The 24,074-nt window shown below is 42.4% G+C and overlaps 1 protein-coding gene across 1 annotated transcript; it reads right to left on the bottom strand.

Annotated features, from left to right (window-relative positions):
- Positions 1-20,548: 20,548 nt before the first annotated feature.
- Positions 20,549-22,361, bottom strand: LOC124413609. The gene is made up of 7 exons (XM_046894329.1): positions 22,176-22,361; positions 21,995-22,063; positions 21,813-21,909; positions 21,537-21,761; positions 20,974-21,465; positions 20,812-20,909; positions 20,549-20,719 (listed from the first exon to the last, which is right to left on the bottom strand). The coding sequence occupies exons 1-7, from the start codon at positions 22,359-22,361 to the stop codon at positions 20,549-20,551; spliced, it is 1,338 nt and encodes a 445-aa protein (XP_046750285.1).
- Positions 22,362-24,074: the final 1,713 nt, after the last annotated feature.

Here is a 24,074-nt window from a genome sequence, read left to right on the forward strand (position 1 = left end):
TTAGAGACAAGATAGCCAAAAATTCGACATTTTTCAACGAATCTCGGCTATTTATGAACCGATCCTGAAATTCTTGGGTGGGTTCGACAGGGCTCCAGACACTCAGCTGCCCCGCACCGAAAATTCAGAAAAAAGTTGGTATTTGGCCGAGAAACCCTTGATTCTTGTCGGTTCTGACCGTTCTGACCAAGTTGCGGATGAGACCTCAAATTGCAATGCGCGTTTGTCGAAATCGCAGACATTCAGGTCAGACCAGCAGAAAAATTGAGAAATCTTGACTTAGAGACAAGATAGCCAAAAATTCGACATTTTTTAACGAATCTCGGCTATTTATGAACCGATCCTGAAATTCTTGGGTGGGTTCGACAGGGCTCCAGACACTCAGCTGCCCCGCACCGAAAATTCAGAAAAAAGTTGGTATTTGGCAGAGAAACCCTCGATTCTTGTCGGTTCTGACCGTTCTGACCAAGTTGCGGATGAGACGTCAAATTGCAATGCGCGTTTGTCGAAATCGCAGACATTCAGGTCAGACCAGCAGAAAAATTGAGGAATCTTGACTTAGAGACAAGATAGCCAAAAATTCGACATTTTTCAACGAATCTCGGCTATTTATGAACCGATCCTGAAATTCTTGGGTGGGTTCGACAGGGCTCCAGACACTCAGCTGCCCCGCACCGAAAATTCAGAAAAAAGTTGGTATTTGGCCGAGAAACCCTCGATTCTTGTCGGTTCTGACCGTTCTGACCAAGTTGCGGATGAGACGTCAAATTGCAATGCGCGTTTGTCGAAATCGCAGACATTCAGGCCGGACCGGCAGAAAAATTGAGGAATCCTGACTTAGAGACAAGATAGCCAAAAATTCGACATTTTTCAACGAATCTCGGCTATTTATGAACCGATCCTGAAATTCTTGGGTGGGTTCGACAGGGCTCCAGACACTCAGCTGCCCCGCACCGAAAATTCAGAAAAAAGTTGGTATTTGGCCGAGAAACCCTCGATTCTTGTCGGTTCTGACCGTTCTGACCAAGTTGCGGATGAGACGTCAAATTGCAATGCGCGTTTGTCGAAATCGCAGACATTCAGGTCAGACCAGCAGAAAAATTGAGGAATCTTGACTTAGAGACAAGATAGCCAAAAATTCGACATTTTTCAACGAATCTCGGCTATTTATGAACCGATCCTGAAATTCTTGGGTGGGTTCGACAGGGCTCCAGACACTCAGCTGCCCCGCACCGAAAATTCAGAAAAAAGTTGGTATTTGGCCGAGAAACCCTCGATTCTTGTCGGTTCTGACCGTTCTGACCAAGTTGCGGATGAGACCTCAAATTGCAATGCGCGTTTGTCGAAATCGCAGACATTCAGGTCAGACCAGCAGAAAAATTGAGAAATCTTGGCTTAGAGACAAGATAGCCAAAAATTCGACATTTTTCAACGAATCTCGGCTACTTGTGAACCGATCCTGAAATTCTTGGGTGGGTTCGACAGAGCTCCAGGAACTCAGCTGCCCCGCACCGAAAATTCAAAAATAAGTTTTTATCCGGCTGAGAAACCCCAGATTTTTGTCGGTCCTGACCGTTCTGACCAAGTAACAGATAAGACCTTAAATTGCTATGCGCGTTTGTCAGAATCGCTGACATTCAGGCCAGACCAGCCGCAAAATTGAAGATATCTCGATTTAGAGACAAGATAGCCAAGAATTCTACATTTTTCTACAGATCTCGGCTATTTCTGAACCGATCCTGAAGTTCTTGGGTAAGTTTGACAGAGCTCCAGACGCTCAGCTGCCCCGCATCGAAAATTTGAAAGAAAGTTGGTATTTGGCTGAGAAACCCAAGATTCTCGTCGGTTCTTACCGTTCCGACCAAGTTACGCATAAGACCTTGAATTGCGATGCGCGTTTGTCAGAATCGCTGACATTCAGGCCAGACCAGCCGCAAAATTGGAGATATCTCGATTCAGAGACGAGATAGCCAGAAATTCGACATTCCTCAACGGATCTCGGCTATTCATGAACCGATCCTGAAATTCTTGGGTAAGTTTGACAGAGCTCCAGACGCTCAGCTGCCCCGCATCGAAAATTCGAAAGAAAGTTGGTATTTGGCTGAGAAACCCAAGATTCTCGTCGGTTCTTACCGTTCCGACCAAGTTACGCATAAGACCTTGAATTGCGATGCGCGTTTGTCAGAATCGCTGACATTCAGGCCAGACCAGCCGCAAAATTGGAGATATCTCGATTCAGAGACGAGATAGCCAGAAATTCGACATTCCTCAACGGATCTCGGCTATTCATGAACCGATCCTGAAATTCTTGGGTGGGTTCGACAGAGCTCCAGGAACTCAGCTGCCCGGCACCGAAAATTCAAAAAAAAGTTTGTATCCGGTTGAGAAACCTCAGATTCTTGTCGGTCCTGACCGTTCTGACCAAGTTACGGATAAGACCTTGAATTGCGATGCGCGTTTGTCAGAATCGCTGACATTCAGGCCAGACCAGCCGCAAAATCGAAGATATCTCGATTCAGAGACGAGATAGCCAGAAATTCGACATTTCTCAACGGATCTCGGCTAGTTATGCACCGATCCTGAAATTTTCGGGTGGGTTCAACAGAGCTCCAGGAACTCAGCTGCCCTGCACCGAAAATTCAGAAAAAAGTTAGTATTTGGCTGAGAAACCCTCGATTCTCGTCGGTTCTTGTCGTTCCGACCAAGTTACGGATAAGACCTTGAATTGCGATGCGCGTTTGTCAGAATCGCTGACATTCAGGCCAGACCAGCCGCAAAATTGAAGATATCTCGATTCAGAGACGAGATAGCCAGAAATTCGACATTTCTCAACGGATCTGGGCTATTTATGAACAGATATTGAAATTCTTGGGTGGGTTCGACAGAGCTCCAGGAACTCAGCAGCCCCGCACCGAAAATTCAAAAAAAAGTTTGTATCCGGCTGAGAAACCCCAGATTCTCGTCGGTCCTGACCGTTCTGACCAAGTTACGGATAAGACCTCAAATTGCGATGCGCGATTGTCAGAATCGCTGACATTTAGGCCAGACCAGCCGCAAAATTGAAGATATCTCGATTCAGAGACGAGATGGCCAGAAATTTGACATTTCTTAACGGATCTCGGCTATTTATGAACCGATCCTGAAATTCGTGGGTGGGTTCGACAAAGCTCCAGAAACTCAGCTGCCCCGCACCGAAAATTCAGAAAAAAGTTGGTATTTGGCTGAGAAACCCTCGATTCTCGTCGGTTCTTCCCGTTCCGACCAAGTTACGGAGAAGACCTTGAATTGCGTTGCGCGTTTGTCAGAATCACTGACATTCAGGCTAGACCAGCCGCAAAATTGAAGATATCTCGATTCAGAGACGAGATGGCCAGAAATTCGACATTTCTCAACGGATCTCGGCTATTTATAAACCGATCCTGAAATTCTTGGGTGGGTTCGACAGAGCTCCAGGAACTCAGCTGCCCCGCACCGAAAATTCATAAAAAAGTTTGTATCCGGCTGAGAAACCACAGATTCTTGTCGGTCCTGACCGTTCTGACCAAGTTACGGATAAGACCTTAAATTGCGATGCGCGTTTGTCAGAATCGCCTACATTCAGGCCAGACCAGCCGCAAAATTGAAGATATCCCGATTCAGAGACGAGATGGCCAGAAATTCGACATTCCTCAACGGATCTCGGCTATTTATGAACCGATCCTGAAATTCTAGAGTGGTTTCGACAGAGCTCCAGAAACTCAGCTGCCCCGCACTGAAAATTCAAAAGAAAGTTTTTATCCGGCTGAGAAACCCTAAATTCTCGTCGGTCCTGACTGTTCTCACCAAGTTACGGATAAGACCTTAAATTGCAATGCGCGTTTGTCAGAATCGCTGACATTCAGGCCAGACTAGCCGCAAAATCAAAGATATCTCGATTGAGAGACAAGATAGCCGGGAATTCTTCATTTTTCAACGGATCTCGGGTATTTATGAACCGATACTGAAATTCTTGGGTAAGTTTGACAGAGCTCCAGACGCTCAGCTGCGCCGCACCGATAATTCGAAAGAAAGTTGGTATTTGGCTGAGAAACCCTCGATTCTCGTCGGTTTTTGTCGTTCCGACCAAGTTACGGATAAGACCTTGCATTGCGATGCGCGTTTGTCAGAATCGCTGACATTCAGGCCAGACCAGCCGCAAAATTGAAGATATCTCGATTCAGAGACGAGATAGCCAGAAATTTGACATTTTTCAACGTATCTCGGCTATTCATGAATCGATCCTGAAATGTGTGGGTGGGTTCGACAGAGCTCCAGAAACTCAGCTGCCCCGCACCGAAAATTCAGAAAAAAGTTGGTATTTGGCTGAGAAACCCTCGATTCTCGTCCGTTCTTACCGTTCCGAACAAGTTACGGATAAGACCTTGAATTGCGATGCGCGTTTGTCAGAATCGCTGACATTCAGGCTAGACCAGCCGCAAAATTGAAGATATCTCGATTCAGAGACGAGATAGCCAGAAATTTGACATTTCTCAACGGATCTCGGCTATTCATGAACCGATCCTGAAATTTGTGGGTGGGTTCGACAGAGCTCCAGAAACTCAGCTGCCCCGCACCGAAAATTCAAAAGAAAGTTTTTATCCGGCTGAGAAACCTCAGATTCTCGTCGGTCCTGACTGTTCTGACCAAGTTACTGTTGGATGAGAGTTTGTCACACTCGAATTTCGCGCGCCTGCGAGCGCCATTGAAATAAGAGACGTGAGTGCGTGTATGAGGCGAGAGGAGCGCTGGTGTGTCTGAGCATGAGTGCTAAGAAAAAGAAAGAAGGAGAGAGAGACTTACTTCCGGTGCATGTATCACGGAGAGAACACGTTTGTCATTTATACTAATAATAAAGAATTGCTTATCGTTTTGAATCCACCTACAGTGAGTTATTTGATAAAAAATATTACCCGCTTTCCTATTCCTGAAAAATAACAACAGGTTATGGGCCCAGGCGTTTTGAAAAAAGTGGTATAACTGTTTGGTGAATTCGAAAATTGTTCGGCAACGGGTCGGTCGTACCGCGAGCCACGTGGCAGCCATTGTGCGTTTTTTTTTCGAGTGCAGAATCGTGTCGAGCGGTTTATCGAAAATTAGCGTGCGCGGTCGAGACAATTAAAAAAAAATGGCGAGCGAAGTTTCAGTGCGACATGTTGAGAAACTGGACGGAACGAATTTCATAACGTGGAAGTTTGAAATGGTGTCCGTGTTCAGGTCAGCACGAGTGCACGAGGTCGTAAACGGCACGGATGTGTTGGCGGGGGACGCCACGGCGGGGGTAAAGAACGCATGGGAACAAAAGGATGCGACGGCGAAAGTTTTGATCTCGACGACTCTCGAGAGGTCGCAAAAGATATCCCTGATTACCTGTGAAACCGCGAAAGAAATGTGGGACGCGTTATGTAGCCAATATGAACAAAAATCAGCCTCAAGCAAGTTGCTTTTGTTGAAAAAGTTTCAATCGTTCAAAATGGAAAAGGGAGACACAGTGGTACAGTATGTGTCAAAAATTAAGAATTTGGCATTACAGCTAAAGGAAGTCGGTAGAGAAATGCCTGACGACATCGTCATGGCGACAATACTTTCAGGATTGCCGGCGAGCTACAGCGGCTTCCTATCGTCGTGGGACAATGTCGACGAAGAGAAGCAAACTATCGTGAAATTAACAGAGCGACTTGTGAACGAGGAAGCGAGACACCAGTCGAGCGGTGACGCGGTCGAAGTGTTGGCGGCTGTGAGAAAAAGTGGCGCGAAGAAAAAAACAGAGAACTTAAATCAAAAAGAAAAAAAAGACATAAAATGTTTTAAGTGCCACGGAAAAGGACACTACGCGCGCGAGTGCCCGCGAAAGAAAAAGAGTGGGAGTGATAGTGAGAAAGACGGAAGTAGTTCGTGCAAATATGTGCTTGTGGCCGCGGTAAAAGAGAGTCGGGCGACGACGCCGGTAAGGCATGTCGGTATCTCGGCGGAGCAAGTGAGACGACTACTCGAGGTCGATAAGGCAGACGCCTGGATTGGCGACAGTGGGGCCTCACGTCATATTTCTCATAGGCGCGAGTGGTTTGAGACTCTAGACACGGGCGCTGACGGTACGGTGGTGCTAGGCAACAACCTCGAGTGTAAGATAGAGGGAGAGGGAAGCATCAATCTCGAAACGTTGGTCGACGGGTGTTGGAATCAAATGCAACTCAAGCGTGTGTTGTATGTGCCGGAGATAAAGAAAAATTTACTTTCGATGGGCGCGTGCGCGGAAAAAGGTTGTTTTATTGGGATCGATGGTGAGCGCGTGACGATATCGATAAAGGACGAAATCGTGATGACCGGGGTGAATCAAGGTAACGCGATTTATCGGATGCTCGTTCGCGTGACGACACCGAGAGAAACGACGGAAGTCAACACGGCGACAGCGGACTTAAAAGTGTGGCACGAGAGATTAGGCCATGTCGGTGCGCGTGCACTCGAGGACATGGTCAAGAACGATCTAGTAACCGGTGTGAAGTTGAAGAACGCAAGAAAATTTTTCTGTGAGCCATGCCAGCTCGGAAAGGCGCATCAACAACCGTTCAAAGGAGAGTCGAGTCCGCGAGAAATGAAGCCGGCGTACCTCGAGGAAAGAGGGATAGGCATGGAAAATTCGGCGCCCCACACACCGCAACAAAATGGGAAGGCCGAGAGAGCGAATCGCACCATCTTCGAGAGTGCCAGAACCATGATGCGAGCGAAAGATCTACCGAAGACGTTGTGGGCTGAGGCAGTCAACACCGCTGTATATGTGCTCAATAGGACGACCCATTCGAGCAGAAAAGGTCTAAAGACGGCATACGAGGCGTGGACCGGAAGGCGACCAGAGCTGGGCCACGTACGAACTTTCGGGTCAACGGCGTACGCGCACGTTCCCCGACAATTCCGAAAAAAGCTCGATGACAAGGCAAGGAAGCTGATACTCGTGGGATATCAGGACGAGTCCACAAATTATCGTTTGTATGACTCAACGAAGCGAACGATAACTGTGTCTCGAGATGTCGTTTTTAATGAGTCTGTGGCAGACATAAACACGAGCGTGAGTGACTCCGACGACGAGGTCCTGAAAAGGAAAAAGGAGCCCGATGTTATCGAGATTTCGGACGAGTCGGAAGAGGAAGCTGAAGAAGAGGATGCAGTACCACGCCAGCGTGAAGAAAGGGACGAAGAGCACATCGAGCAACGCGAGGAAGTGGCTGAGCGAGCACTCAGAGATCGTAACCGGATTCAGCGACCAAAAAGGTATCAGGTTGAAATTGATTTTGTAGAATATCATGCACCGGAGACGTTCCAGGAGGCGATAACGGGTCCTGAGAAAGAAAAGTGGTCGGAGGCCATCGATCAGGAGCTACAAGCTCACAGGACTAACAACACTTGGACGTTGGTTAGAAAGAGACCGGAGGACAAGCTGATAGATTCAAAATGGGTCTTCAAGGTCGTACAGGGGTCAGCAGCGGGTGAGTGTCGTTACAAGGCACGCCTATGCGCACGAGGCTTTCTGCAGCGGCCGGGTGTGGACTATAACGAAACGTTCGCGCCTGTCATTCGTTATGATTCGCTCCGGGTGTTTCTGGCCATGACAACGCAAGAAAACTACAATCTAGCACAGTTCGACGTGTGCACAGCATTCCTATACGGGGAACTGGAGGAGGAGATTCTCATGAAAGCTCCTGAAGGTCTCGCGGTCGGAAAAAACGACGTGTGCAAGCTAAACAAATCGTTATATGGTCTGAAACAGTCACCCAGGTGCTGGAACCACAAATTTAGCGAGTTCTTAAAAAAATTCGAGTTCACACAGGGCGAGGCGGATCACTGCATCTTCAAGGGATGTGTCGACGGCGAGAATGTTTTTCTGGCGCTGTTCGTCGATGACGGCCTTGTGGCCGCGAAGTCGAGTCAAGTGATAACCGCGGTGCTAAAACATTTAAAAAGTGCGTTTAAAATTACAGTGGGAGACGCGTCGCGTTTTGTGGGCGTACAGATCGAGCGTGATCGTGTTGAAGAGAAGATGTTCATACATCAAACCGACTACACCAAAAAAATTCTGAAAAGGTTTGGGATGTTGGACGCGAAAAAGTTGTCAGTGCCTGCTGATCCGAACGCTGTGTTGTGCCCGGCCGAGGACGAAGACAAGTGTGAGAATGTGCCGTACCGTGAGGCGGTGGGTTCCTTGATGTTCTTGGCGATCGTGTCGCGCCCTGACATCGCTTTCGCGGTAAATCAAGTGTCAAAATTTTTGAATAAACACAATCGTGCGCACTGGTCGGCGGTAAAAAGAATCTTCGCGTACTTGGTCGGAACGCAAGATCGCGGAATTCTTTACAAAAGTAAAGGAGACGAGTCTGAGCTCGTCGGCTACTGCGATGCCGACTTTGCCGGGGACATTGAGACCCGTCGGTCAACCACCGGGTATGCATTTGTGTTCGCGAGTGGAGTGGTTTCGTGGTCGAGCCAGAGACAAAAACTCGTAACGTTGAGTACGACCGAGTCCGAATATGTGGCTGCCACAGCAGCTGCTCGCGAGGCAGTTTGGTTGCGTAGGTTGCTCAAGGAAGTCGGAGTGCGCTGTGCTAATCCGTCTGTGATCTGGGTGGACAACCAGAGTGCGATAAAGCTTGCGAAGAATCCTGAATTCCACAAACGTACAAAGCACATCGACGTTAAGTTCCACTTTGTACGAGAAAAAGTAGCTAGTCGCGATATAGAAATAAGATATGTATCTACGAAAAATCAAAGAGCAGATATGTTTACCAAAGCGTTACCGAGAGTGCAATTTCATGGGCTATGTGAGAGTTTGGCAATTACGAGTGTTCAAACGGTGAGTGTGTTGGATGAGAGTTTGTCACACTCGAATTTCGCGCGCCTGCGAGCGCCATTGAAATAAGAGACGTGAGTGCGTGTATGAGGCGAGAGGAGCGCTGGTGTGTCTGAGCATGAGTGCTAAGAAAAAGAAAGAAGGAGAGAGAGACTTACTTCCGGTGCATGTATCACGGAGAGAACACGTTTGTCATTTATACTAATAATAAAGAATTGCTTATCGTTTTGAATCCACCTACAGTGAGTTATTTAATAAAAAATATTACCCGCTTTCCTATTCCTGAAAAATAACAACAGTTACGGATAAGACCTTGACTTGCAATGCGCGTTTGTCAGAATCGTTGACATTCAGGCCAGACCAGCCGCAAAATCGAAGATATCTCGATTGAAAGACAAGATAGCCGGGAATTCTACATTTTTCAACGGATCTCGGCTATTTATGAACTGATCCTGAGTTTCCGGGTAAGTTTGACAGAGCTCCAGACACTCAGCTGCCCCGCACCGAAAATTCAGAAAAAAGTTGGTAATTGGCTAAGAAACCCTCGATTCTCGTCGGTTCTTACCGTTCTGACCAAGTTACGGATAAGACCTTGAATTGCGATGCGCGTTTGTCAGAATCGCTGACATTCAGGCCAGACCAGCCGCAAAATTGAAGATATCTCGATTCAGAGACGAGATAGCCAGAAATTCGACATTTCTCAACGGATCTCGGCTAGTTATGCACCGATCCTGAAATTCTTGGGTGGGTTCGACAGAGCTCCAGGAACTCAGCTGCCCTGCACCGAAAATTCAGAAAAAAGTTAGTATTTGGCTGAGAAACCCTCGATTCTCGTCGGTTCTTGTCGTTCCGACCAAGTTACGGATAAGACCTTGAATTGCGATGCGCGTTTGTCAGAATCGCTGACATTCAGGCCAGACCAGCCGCAAAATTGAAGATATCTCGATTCAGAGACGAGATAGCCAGAAATTCGACATTTCTCAACGGATCTGGGCTATTTATGAACCGATCCTGAAATTCTTGGGTGGGTTCGACAGAGCTCCAGGAACTCAGCTGCCCCGCACCGAAAATTCAAAAAAAAGTTTGTATCCGGCTGAGAAACCCTCGATTCTCGTCGGTTCTTCCCGTTTCGACCAAGTTACGGAGAAGACCTTGAATTGCGATGCGCGTTTGTCAGAATCACTGACATTCAGGCTAGACCAGCCGCAAAATTGAAGATATCTCGATTCAGAGACGAGATAGCCAGAAATTTGACATTTCTCAACGGATCTCGGCTATTTATAAACCGATCCTGAAATTCTTGGGTGGGTTCGACAGAGCTCCAGGAACTCAGCTGCCCCGCACCGAAAATTCATAAAAAAGTTTGTATCCGGCTGAGAAACCACAGATTCTTGTCGGTCCTGACCGTTCTGACCAAGTTACGGATAAGACCTTAAATTGCGATGCGCGTTTGTCAGAATCGCCTACATTCAGGCCAGACCAGCCGCAAAATTGAAGATATCCCGATTCAGAGACGAGATGGCCAGAAATTCGACATTCCTCAACGGATCTCGGCTATTTATGAACCGATCCTGAAATTCTAGAGTGGTTTCGACAGAGCTCCAGAAACTCAGCTGCCCCGCACTGAAAATTCAAAAGAAAGTTTTTATCCGGCTGAGAAACCCTAAATTCTCGTCGGTCCTGACTGTTCTCACCAAGTTACGGATAAGACCTTGAATTGCAATGCGCGTTTGTCAGAATCGCTGACATTCAGGCCAGACCAGCCGCAAAATCAAAGATATCTCGATTGAGAGACAAGATAGCCGGGAATTCTTCATTTTTCAACGGATCTCGGCTATTTATGAACCGATACTGAAATTCTTGGGTAAGTTTGACAGAGCTCCAGACGCTCAGCTGCGCCGCACCGATAATTCGAAAGAAAGTTGGTATTTGGCTGAGAAACCCTCGATTCTCGTCGGTTTTTGTCGTTCCGACCAAGTTACGGATAAGACCTTGCATTGCGATGCGCGTTTGTCAGAATCGCTGACATTCAGGCCAGACCAGCCGCAAAATTGAAGATATCTCGATTCAGAGACGTGATAGCCAGAAATTCGACATTTCTCAACGGATCTCGGCTATTCATGAACCGATCCTGAAATTCTTGGGTGGGTTCGACAGAGCTCCAGGAACTCAGCTGCCCCGCTCCGAAAATTCAACAAAAAGTTTGTATCCGGCTGAGAAACCCCAGATTCTCGTCGGTCCTGACCGTTCTGACCAAGTTACGGATAAGAACTCAAATTGCGATGCGCGTTTGTCAGAATCGCTGACATTCAGGCCAGACCAGCCGCAAAATTGAAGATATCTCGATTCAGAGACGAGATGGCCAGAAATTTGACATTTCTTAACGGATCCCGGCTATTTATAAACCGATCCTGAAATTTGTGGGTGGGTGCGACAAAGCTCCAGAAACTCAGCTGCCCCGCACCGAAAATTCAGAAAAAAGTTGGTATTTGGCTGAGAAACCCTCGATTCTCGTCGGTTCTTCCCGTTCCGACCAAGTTACGGAGAAGACCTTGAATTGCGATGCGCGTTTGTCAGAATCACTGACATTCAGGCTAGACCAGCCGCAAAATTGAAGATATCTCGATTCAGAGACGAGATAGCCAGAAATTCGACATTTCTCAACGGATCTCGGCTATTTATAAACCGATCCTGAAATTCTTGGGTGGGTTCGACAGAGCTCCAGGAACTCAGCTGCCCCGCACCGAAAATTCATAAAAAAGTTTGTATCCGGCTGAGAAACCACAGATTCTTGTCGGTCCTGACCGTTCCGACCAAGTTACGGATAAGACCTTGCATTGCGATGCGCGTTTGTCAGAATCGCTGACATTCAGGCCAGACCAGCCGCAAAATTGAAGATATCCCGATTCAGAGACGAGATGGCCAGAAATTTGACATTCCTCAACGGATCTCGGCTATTTATGAACCGATCCTGAAATTCTAGAGTGGGTTCGACAGAGCTCCAGCAACTCAGCTGCCCCGCACCGAAAATTCAAAAGAAAGTTTTTATCCGGCTGAGAAACCCCAAATTCTCGTCGGTCCTGACTGTTCTCACCAAGTTACGGATAAGACCTTTAATTTCAATGCGCGTTTGTCAGAATCGCAGACATTCAGGTCAGACCAGCAGAAAATTCGGAGATATCTCGATTTAGAGACGAGATAGCCAGAAATGCGACATTTTTCAACGGATCTCGGCTATTCATAAACCGATCCTGAAATTTTTGGGTGGGTTCGACAGAGCTTCAGGAACTCAGCTGCCCCGCACCAAAATTCATAAAAAAGTTTGTATCCGGCTGAGAAACCCCAGATTCTCGTCGGTCCTGACCGTTCTGACCAAGTTACGGATAAGACCTCAAATTGCGATGCGCGTTTGTCAGAATCGCTGACATTCAGGCCAGACCAGCCGCAAAATTGAAGATATCCCGATTCAGAGACAAGATAGCTAGGAATTCTACATTCTTCAACGGATCTCGGCTATTTATGAACCGAACCTGAAATTCTTGGGTGGGTTCGACAGAGCTCCAGACACTTAGCTGCCCCGCACCAAAAATTCGGAAGAAAGTTGGTATTTGGCTGAGAAACCCAAGATTCTCGTCGGTTCTGACCGTTCCGACCAAGTTACGGATGAGACCTCAAATTGCAATGCTCGTTTGTCAGAATCGCGGACATTCAGGCCAGACCAGCCGCAAAATTGAAGATATCACGATTTAGAGACAAGATAGCCAAGAATTCTACATTTTTCGACAGATCTCGGCTATTTCTGAACCGATCCTGAAATTCTTGGGTGGATTCGACAGAGCTCCAGACCCTCAGTTGCCCCGCACCGAAAATTTAGAAAAAAGGCCGGTGTTTGGCCGAGACAATCCGGAATTTCGTCGTTCTTGACCGTTCTGACCAAGTTACGATTAAATTCAGAAATTCTTGGATGCGTTCGTCAGACTTGCGAACACCTATGGCAGCCTAGCAGGAAAATTGAAGATGTCTCGATTTGAAGACGAGATAGCCTGGAATTGTACATTTTTTAACGGATTTTGGCCATTTATGAATCGAACTTGAATGTCTCGCGTGTGTTCGACAGACTTGCAGACACTCAGCTGCCCTGCACCGGGAAATCAGAGAATGGTTTGTATTTGGCTGAGAAAACCTCTATTCTCGTCGTTTCCGACCGTTCTGACCAAGTTACGATTGAAATCTGAAATTCTTGGATGCGTTTGTCCGGCTGGCGAACACTTAGGTCAGCTCAGTAGATAAAGTTGAGATATTTCGATTTGGAGACGAGATATCCAGGAAGCCACCTTGTTGAAGTTTGGATCGTTTTTCGAACGGTTTTTTAATGATAGGATTCTCGGATTTCTCAGACCTGAGTATGAATGAGGAGGTTGACATAATATATCCGGCATTCTAATTTACCCCCAAAAACAGCTCTGAGTGCAGCTACTTATACTAAGCATTGAAATCTCATATATTGGATTGCGCGATGGAACGGAAAGAATGAGCCACCCAATATTGATAGGGAACGTGTGTCTTAACCAGACAGACTATTTTCGGGAGTACGATAATTGACAAAAAATGGCGCGGGTATATCCGGTATGAAAAACCTCGGTTCGAAAGCAAAAAAACCGTTTTTGAGTATGATGAGAGTGAATGTGCCACCTAACATTGATAGGGAACGTGTATCTTAACCAGACAGACTATTTCCGGAAGTACGATAATTTACAAAAAATGGCGCGGGTTTATCCGGTATGAAAAACCTTCGTTCGAGAGCGAAAAAACCGTTTTTGAGACCGAAGCGAGTGAGTGTGCCACCTATTACGAATACAGTATGTGTGTGGGGACATAACAATCTACTTTGGAAAGTATGATTTCGATTTCTATGCACGCATTTCCTAATAGGTCTTTTTTTTCATGCAAACGATACGCCAGTTCATATTCTTAAGCGACTCCCGACATCTTGTATCTCACATCTTCATACCGATGGAAAGTGAGTTCACCTATTGACAAATTTCTTGAGAATAATTCCTTCAACATCCACATCACGTCGCTGTCGATATTTCTTTGATCAGTCATTACCTAAAGCGTATTGTCGTGTTGGCATACTTACTAAAAATTTCGTACGTAGCACAAGTGTCTGCGATGAAGATCACTATCGAGAAACTGGAATGCTCATAATCGTGGCAAATGAAGCTCATCCTTTTATCGCGACGTATAATCTTTTCTTCTCCTGTTGCCGTCAGATCGAACAATCTCAATTTTCTCAGATATCGTTACTCATTTAATAAATAAACGTGGAAAAAGGATACAGGATGGAGTCATTTATTTTGGGTAATAGTTTGCAGTTATTGTTCATAATTCATTATAGACTTCAATCTATCAAGCAATTCCATTTATTCAGTAACAAAAAATACAAGCATTGATATACTTCATCATATGGAATGGAATACTCCATTCGGATTTTCCCAAGAATTTTATTTCACGTGGTCGGTCGTGTAATTATTACTTATCAAATTCTGATCGTATATCAAACAATTCTCCATTCCAAGTTGAGTATTCCTCAAGTTTGTATTCCTTTAGGATTATTATTTGGAAGTCTTCAATAATGTTTGAAATTCGTACTCAATTGAATACTCTATTTTCGCAACAATTACGAGTGTGCGTCCGAGATTCTGGGTAAAATAAACAGTAGGATTGGTTTGATGGAACACAATAAGTCCTTCGAGAAGTCTACAGAATAAGCCCGCCAAAAACGTGTACGGTTATATTTTTGTTGATGTTACCCGGCTTACAATCTTGGATAATCAATTTTCTAGGCAATGTATTTGATTATGACCAACACCTTTTGATATCGTTTCACCACTTAATACCATGACAAGTTATAGCGAGATGAGGTGGCATTGCAATACACGCGATTTTATTGCACTTATGGCAGGAGAAATACGACAAGTATCTGTCGTAAGGTAGTCATTGGCGAATTTTAATACAAAATGTATTTTGATGTACAGTAAACTATCATAACATGACGTTTATGTATTAAACTATTTTTTCTACCCTACTACAGGACGCACTAACCTCGCGTATGTATATATACAGACGTGCGATCGCTAATCAACATTTCGTTGTACTTCGTACTGCATAAACGCATTTCTTGGACAGTTTCTCCTTGATCTATGTCAGTTAGATTACATCAATATTCATGAAGGAAAACTTCAATAGATTATTCGTCGATATATTTTATTCGCATACCATGAAACTGTTACTATGAAACTCAGTATCAAGTCAAGTCATTTACAATTGCCCAATCGAATCAGTTTCTTACAAAATATTCTGAATGTACTGGACTTCGTTTCAACCATTAGTCACGCATAAATTATACCACTAATCACAAGAAGGACCATTCAGACATCGGAAAAACTTTCGTAAAATGAAAGTCCATTTCACAGAAATAATCTCCGTCCCTAAAAGGTTACTAGGAACCTTCATACGTAAGCAGTCATCAGTATTACCAAATGTTGAGAAACTACATGCGACTTGTTTATTATTGCAAATGGAAAAGTTTTAAATAACTTTCAGAGCTTCAGTTTATATATTTCTAATTGATCGCAAATATACGTCAGTTACTCACAAGAATTGATAGCGAACAAAGCCGTACGTTTCGTCACAGTCAGATCGCACTATTCTCTTGAGACGTGCGACCGATATTACAATAATTGGTCATCGGTTGAATGGTCCGAAAATGTCTGAGAAAAATACGGCATGTTATGCCGTTGTATATATGACCTGGCAGTCAATTAAACATAATGATAGGTACCAAGTGACGGAAGAGACTGCATACAATCAAAAAAATGCATTGAGGTACTACTGACAATGAGTTTTATAATGGCCGTTATTTCGAAAAAATGACCAATCGTGCAACACAACACAGACGCCCAAACTTGAGCCTACTACGAGCATTACGAAAAACCAAACACAACTTCTTTGGTTCAGTGTGTTACGGTTGCAGTACCTTGCAAGTAATTGAAAAATTGTGGTCCTGTTATTAGTATATATGTAAAAAAAAAACTTAGCACTCCGATAATACGCTGCGTTATTCATACTCATTTTACGGTTAAATTTACTTCATAGCGATACAGCAGCGTCAGAAGCTTTTTATTGAAGAGTGATTCCAACTGTTGTACACTATACGTCATACCACTTTTATTCACTTTTTAATTTCTGGAGGATACTATCTATACACATCATTTTAGCAAACGTATAATCGCTTACGCACAATTAAATTTCCTCGGATAAAAATGCTGCACATCATGCTTACAAGCAACGACGATCACTTTTACGTATAGTCAAGTAGTCACATATGACAGGCACATTTGCCCATGAAACGTTGCAAAATTCATACAAATGAAGAATATGAATTAAGAAGAATTTACATTAGTGGTCTTAAATCATTCTGATGATTGGCAGCAGGGAGGCAACTATTACACTGCTGCACATTGCAATTTGATCAAAGAGTAACTGGAGGTTGTTTATTGACGATGCTGTGTAAAACTATTCTTTAACTCACAACACACCTCATTTTAGGATTTCACTGACGGCATCAAATAAACCTGAGTATTCAGATGAATAATCGTTTCTTCAATAATAGAATAGAGATGCTTGATCGGAAAATTATTGGCCACCATCAAAGTTTTGCTGTGATAAAATTGGTTATCTTAACGATTCTGCATGCTGATTCAAGTCCATCAAAGACAACGACAAAGTCACTCATCATTCTTTTACAAAATCGAAGATTTATCGACGCCCATTGTGAAAGTCTTGTATCGATTTCCACTGTTAGAAATATGTATATCGAAGTTAGTTACAGATGCACAGAAATTCGTAATTGAATTTAACGCGTAGCGACACTTCTCAGCTTTGTAGACAATTAGTACGCAGAATTTCGAAGATCTCTTATTATTAGCATACTGATTAGAATTGTAATGCAACATAATGTTATGGTTAAAATCGCACCTCATGGAAAAGTTGCGTTCGGTTCGAAGCTTATTTTATATTTAACGTTGGCTATTATTATTCATTCTTTTTCATTACTTATGAGAAAGATATTTTATTCCATGTAATTTTGTGAAATACTCCACATGTTATTCATTAATTTGTTGTCTTATAGTTCGTTCTACGAGTTGTTAGTACGAAAAATGTGATTTATCGATGATTTATTGTGGAAGTCTTTTATCGATTTTCACGGTGAGAAACATCCACTTTAAGGTGAGTTACAGACGCAAAGAAATTTGTATTTTCATTGTCCGGATATTGACATTTTTCAGCATTTTCAGCCAATTAGTTTGCCCAAGTTTAAAGATCTCTTATCAATAACATATTGATCAAATCGTAATTTATGACAATGTTATATTGAAAATCGCCATGACTTTAGCCTTATTTTATATTATCGCTTGATATTATTATACACTTCTTTTCATAACTTATTCGTGTAATATTTTTTTCTGTATGGTTATGTCTAACACTTCTATCAAAACTTTTTTTCAATTTATTTGTTGATTTATATTTTATTCTGTAAGCTGTGAGTATGAATAACGCGGGTCGTCTATAGTTGCCAGTAGACCATATAATATACTTGGGAATAGTTTTAAATAAAACCATTACTTCATAGGTGATGCAAACTAAAACCGAAAATTTCTGATCAGAAGTTACAATATGTGCGAGTTTCCACTGGAATCTGATGTTTGAGCTAATGCAGTCATGTGGCAGTAGAATGAAACGTCAAGTCAGGTCACCCACAATTCCTAAGATGGCTAATTGCACTGCTGTAGAATGTCTTTATTGCAAAGGGTAAATTAATTAATATCAACCGAGTATCTGTTCTGTATAATATTCAAGGTCGCACAATTCTCTATTTCTGTTTTTATTTCACGTCTCAGCGTGACGAAATGTTCAGATGAAAATGGTATCTGTTTGAACGAAAAGCTTATCTGACGATACATATTCATATACATTTACTATCTGTCTGAAAAAAAGGTTTCCCACGGATTAAAATATACCACGAAATAATATACATATATACAAACTTTTCGAGCTTCACTCGCAATGCGTTTATCAGTAATGCATCCACTGCCTTGTTCCATGTGCACAGAGCGCACATCTGTAGCGAATCATGGGGTCAGTCCATTCTTCCAATGTTCTCTGGACATTCTGTACTCGATTGAGGCACGTAATATGGGCCCAGCGTCTACAAGTGTTACACATAATGGAAACTGGTTCCTTTTTACTGAAACAGTATTGACAAATGTCCTTCATATTATTAGACAATTCCAACAACGACGTGGCTACTTCAATCCTATAACGATTTGGCTGAAATTTTAAATCGTGATCAAGGGTTTCAAAAAGATATTTTAAATAGTACATGACGTACATCCCGCAATTAAAGGCATCTTTTTGAAGAGGTCGGTAACGTGTACACCTAACCTCATTCCAATGAATTCGCGTCAGTGCGTTCGGTTTAATATCAGCGCACTGTCAAACATACTGTTTGAAATTTTCTATAGCCCTTCTGGTATTCGCACTACGCTTGCTACTTGGGTCTAAATGCATTAGAGTTCCCTCATCTACATTGACTACTAGTAAATTCCAATGATTTGCATACAAATAAGGCATTAATATAATTCCTTTCAATTCATCAATCAAATTATACATTCGCCACTCGTTAGATTTGTCTTTGTCACTCAAGTCTCCAAGCAAATAGCTGGTAAACGTGGTGGGAACGTAAGCTACCTCTTTGGAATCGCTTATCATGGTGACCGCGAAAGCGTCTATCACCGCCCGTCGATCCACGTGTTCTTGCGCAATGTTCGGAACTGATCCGAGAAAAGATGAAAATCATCAAATCCAATAATTGGAGCGCCAGTTCTACAAGAATATATTCCAATAGTAAACTTGTGATCCGTAATCTGCATATAATACTCGGCGTCCATGAACAATCCGTTAGGTAAGGCGTTGTGGTGAGTAGAGTTGTCACTTCGATTCAATAGCGATTGCTCATGATTCACGAATGAAACGTTCGGGCTACATAATGATTTTGGAGTACTTGTTTTAATATTTTCAGTCTTTATCTTTTTTGTAATTTTACCGAGCAAACGACCTTCTAAATGGCTATACTGCGCCTTTCTTTTGCGCTGCCACATTTCTTGCACCAACGGGTTGTTCGGACTATCTTCACTTCGCCCCGAACGATTTAGCGCTCCACGTCACCGACTTTTCGAAAGCTTTAGAGGAAAAATAAAGGCCGCCTCTGCACATAACCGTTTTTTGTAATCGCTCATTTTTTTCAAAAACCTTTCAATTTTCAAGTTGACCTGACCGTTCAAAACTTCCTTTTTGACTATGTTGAAATGGCACTCAACATTTGCGTTACTCAATCTCTCAAGGTTCGGTGCGACGTAATTTAGTAGCAGAGCAGACCACATAGGGGCATACGGCATAAGACTTTGAGCAATGTATTCCGCGATCTCAGGCGCATTGTACTTTTTATCATTGTTTCCCGTAATGACATTACTCTTGACTCTCAAAAGTCGGGCATAATAATGCTTGTAAAACGGAGAATCAGCAAAAATCGCGCCCCCCGATTTTTCATCTAGCGCAAACTCCGCGTGATCCTCATCTTCAATGAGTTCACTCGAATCGTTAATACGTTTTCTTAAGTGATGTCATCCATCAAGTCTGACAAGACAGTCGCTGGCTTGATCTTGACACGTGGTAAGAAGTACGGTTACGAAATTGTCAAAAACTTCATCCAAAGCTACCATCGTACGGCAGTGAATCATTAGACCGACATATTCAAGGACTAATTTCTTAACATGCAGGTGCTTCGGAAATCTTTCGTGAATATTGGTGGAGACGCGCTTTTGAAAGTGTGCACAACAAGTATGAACAACTATAAGATTGGAATTGGGATTTATTTTATTTGCTAAGCAGTCGAATGCGTCTCTCAAGTAATCGGTTACGGGTATCATGTTCCACTCATTCATAACGGAATTAATCAATGCCCAACTCCAATCCACAACCATGACACGGAACATTGGCCAGGTTACATTTTTCGTGTTCACAAAGTGACGATATTTTTTTTTAAATGTACTTATCGATGCGATGTCGTGTTCTGAACTTACCATTTCAGCAATAGGAATAACGGTACTATTTTTGTTTATTACCACGGCGTAATACATAATCCGTTTACATCTAACATCCTTTGGCTTACGAACAACGCAGCCCGTGGAATCCAAATGAACGACACTGTCCTCAGCTTCGATAATATTCAATTGCTCCTCCGAGTACATATGCGCATACAGAGGTAGGCCCGTCTGTCTGATGTAAGGGTCATTGGATTCTCCGTCCAAGATATATTGCTAAAACAAATCTGACAAATCGTTCGAGCGTAAAATAGTATCATTCTTACATGCCTCTTCGGATTTTGCCTTCTGATATGTTGTGAGACGTCGAAGCTCTAAACAACATATTCCGATTCACTGTTACCTGATCTACCAGAGCTGGCAGTATCAGCAGCACACGAAAAACTCTCACCACTTGTATCATAATCGTGGTCATTATCAATGTGTTCATCATTATCATTATCAATAGCACTTATAGAGTCATTTTCTTCTACATTTTCATTATCATTATCGAGTTTACAATTATTATCGTTATCAACATCATAATCAGTGCCGGATTGAAGGGTGTGGGGGCCTGTAGGCGGACAGGTGGTGGAGGCCCAGTTAAGGAAGTAAAGACCATCATCAGTATATAATTTTTTATTGCAAATGTAATAATGAACTATGTTAATATAATTTCTAAATTACAGTAAGTGGGGCACTTTCTTTGGTACAATACGTCGATCTAGTTCTATATTAAATTTAAAGTCGTACTTTTCTTGCGTTTTTCTTAGCAAAATCATCGATGATGTCTGAAATGTCCAATGCTTTCATCAGATCATATTCAGTGCTCAAAATAGTACGATCAATGACTGACCACGGTGATTTTTTATATTAAGACGTTTCTCATTTAAAAAATTCATCAAGCCGTCAAACATATCTTCGCTTTATGACCCTGGTTTGGCATAAAAGTCAAAAATCTCTCGACCGGACCACCATTTTCTTCTATGTAACGAAAGATTAAAACTAATTGATCTATGTGACCCTCATCTTTTGTAGAATCAAGAGTAAACGAATAATACTGTGAATGTTTAATTCGGCGAATAATTTCATCGAATACACGTCGAGCGATCAACTGTCTAAATTCGTTGCAAATTGTCGAAGAGAGGTAATTGACGTGGCCTCGCCCAGGGTTCGCATGATTTCCAATATGTCCTTCCAGAAAATCATCATACTCGGCAAGTAATTCGAGCAACCCAAGATAATTACCGTTGTGTGCAGAACCAATAATTTCGTTGTCTCCTCGAAAAGGTAAACCACGCTCGCTAACAAAGAGAATCACGGATGCTACTCTTTTGAGTACATTCCGCCAATAGTTTATTTCGTCGTCCAATTGTTGGATAAGTTCGAAATCGATCCGTCCCGATTCTTGAGATGAGCCGAAGAGGTCTCATGCTTTATCAAACGATCGCTAGCGTTTTTCGAGTCGCAATATCCACCATGTGAAAATTGAGTTTCAACCGTATTCAATAATTTACAAAAGAAACAGTAAAGTTTTCCATTGCTTGGGGAAAAACATAACCATTCCCGTTTGATGGTTTCACCATTTTTGTGTTTTCTTTCAAACATACTCATTTGGCATGTTCTGGTGAAATTCTTATCATATTGTTTGACTGATTCACGTTTGAAAAGCTCCGCATCACAATTTTGGACTTTGTTACTACCTAATTTTAACCAATAACTGATATGATCTTTCATATTGTCCGGCCACGTACCAATATCACAGTCTGAAAATATTTCGTCTTCAGTTTGTAATCTGTTCACTTCTTCAGAAATCGTATCATTAACCACGTCGTCACGGTCAATATTGCTCTAAAATGTAAAACAACGGTTCAATCTTCATAAATATGTTACTTTGTATCATTTTGTCATTTTAGAAATACTATGTTGCACTCACATGATCTTTTTTCACTGGCCCGTCCAATATTGTGGGATCGTTGATAGCAGCGTCATTCTCAGCTATCTTCTAAAAAAAAATTATTGATTTGATCATATTTTATCAATGATTTTGATAGGCTGCTGTATGACGTTCCATTCTACTATTTTCGCGAAAAGTTGAATAATGTTTCTCGGCGTACTATTTCGTCAGGATTTTGTAAAGCCGTCGAAGTTGTTGGTCTCTTTATGACAAAATCAGTTAGCCGATGTGTTTGCGAGAGAATTTCGGACTCCCGTTTTTGTTTTTCCTTAGCATTTTTACGTTTATCAGAGCCGGCTTGATAATGGCGTGGGGTTTTATGACGATCAACTTGTCTGTTGTTCATTATAGAAAGTACCTTGATAATGATTAATAAAAAATTATCGATTCATTGATATTTAATAGAGTTAAAATGTATATAGTATGCAGTATAAGTTTAAGTTCATCCATTGTATATTCTTGTATTTTTTGACGGAAAATGTTGAATTTTTAGTTATACTTACTTTCGGAATTCCATGTTCATCAGAATCAGAATCATAAACAAATACTATGATTGATTATAGTTCACGCCGAAATAAATTATTTGCCGTGATATATCTTAATTATTCTGCAACGTTAGATATATATGATCCGAAAACATTTAAAAAGCTACGTATTCGGACTATATTTTACGTCGCCAAAGTATTGACCAACAATTGGAGAGAACTGATTACTATTGTCCCATGTTAAACGAATATTATTGAGGTTAGGTGAGTAACTTACCATCGGCGGTTCAGCATTTTAGTCTTATCGGTAAAACAGACTACTCGTCGATTATTGGTAACCAAAGTTGAACGATACGCTATGTGGGTGGCGGTAATTTTAAGTAAGTGGGTCGTATCTCACTTTGAAAACGAGATTATGAAGATTCTGTAATAAAATATTGAGTTTAATAGGGATAATCGTGAACACCAGAGCAGCAAAAATGTAATGTTGATTGAAAAAACGTCGATAAATGACATTTTTTGTCACCAATATCAGCCGATATGACCCATTTACTCCGCCATTATCACTAGCCACACCTCCACTTTGGATCCCAATAATGATGGTACTTATGTTTGTGGAAATCTAAGCGTGATTAAATTTGACTGACTTTTTTAATACTCTGTTTTAATTTGCAATCTTCGAAATAAAGATTTACCTGGCTGAGAATTTAAAATATACGTAACGCTTTCGCGTTTGCTTCATAACTTTTTTTTCAAACTTCGAAAAACAATTTTCCTCAATTTTCCAAACTTGATCGGTCAGTGAATATGAGTTGAAGTTGGTGGGGGCCCTCAAATGGTGGGGACCTGTAGGCTGCCACCTACTCAGCCTAGTGCCTAGATCCGGCACTGGCTACTTTGGTGGCAAGGAGTTTATAAATTATGCGCCGACATAGAAACATCAGAATCCAAATGGCAAACGTATCGTTGGATGCTGTTCACACATTGCTGCGATTATTTATTATTTATTGAATGCTCGATACTTATAAAACATTATAAGACCGGCAAACATCCTTTCAGGACTCTTTGATATAGAAGAGGTCAATGCCGGGATCAACAGTGATAGCGATGAAGACTGATGTATGTAGCAATATAAATAGTAGGAATGAATGCTTGATTAATGATGTTTATGAAAAATGTAGGTGGGTTGACTCAAATACAGAATAATTCTGGACTCTATTTGACGTGATTGTTAGTTTTATGTTTCGGCATTTCAGTGAACTAATCTATTGCTTCATTCCAAGGCGATGTTTCTACGTCAGCGCGTAATTCATAAACTTCTAGCTCGTAAAGAAATCCTGTCAATGTAATAAATTGAAATTAGAAATACTGTCATATTGTTTACATCCATTTGTTTTATCTCACAACTACTCCAGCCATGATCAGACATGAATTCAACCCAAAGAATGACTCATGTATGGTTTTTCAACGGAAAATGTGAAATTTCTTCGCTTCTATTTTTTTCAATATGGCGCAGGTTGAATTTCAAAACTTTTTTTTGAAATTTGCAAGGAACAAGGAGTATAATCATGTCA

Source organism: Diprion similis, chromosome 12, assembly GCF_021155765.1.
Source record: "Diprion similis isolate iyDipSimi1 chromosome 12, iyDipSimi1.1, whole genome shotgun sequence".
In the NCBI taxonomy this organism is placed as follows: domain Eukaryota; kingdom Metazoa; phylum Arthropoda; class Insecta; order Hymenoptera; family Diprionidae; genus Diprion; species Diprion similis.

Coding starts and splice junctions, on each gene's coding strand:
- LOC124413609 (XM_046894329.1), bottom strand. CDS start 22,361: ATGAACAACAGACAAGTTGATCGTCATAAAACCCCACGCCATTATCAA. Junction 20,910..20,973: donor GGGTCATAAAGCGAAGATAT/GTTTGACGGCTT, acceptor CACCGTGGTCAG/TCATTGATCGTACTATTTTG. Junction 20,720..20,811: donor CTAAGAAAAACGCAAGAAAA/GTACGACTTTAA, acceptor ATATTAACATAG/TTCATTATTACATTTGCAAT.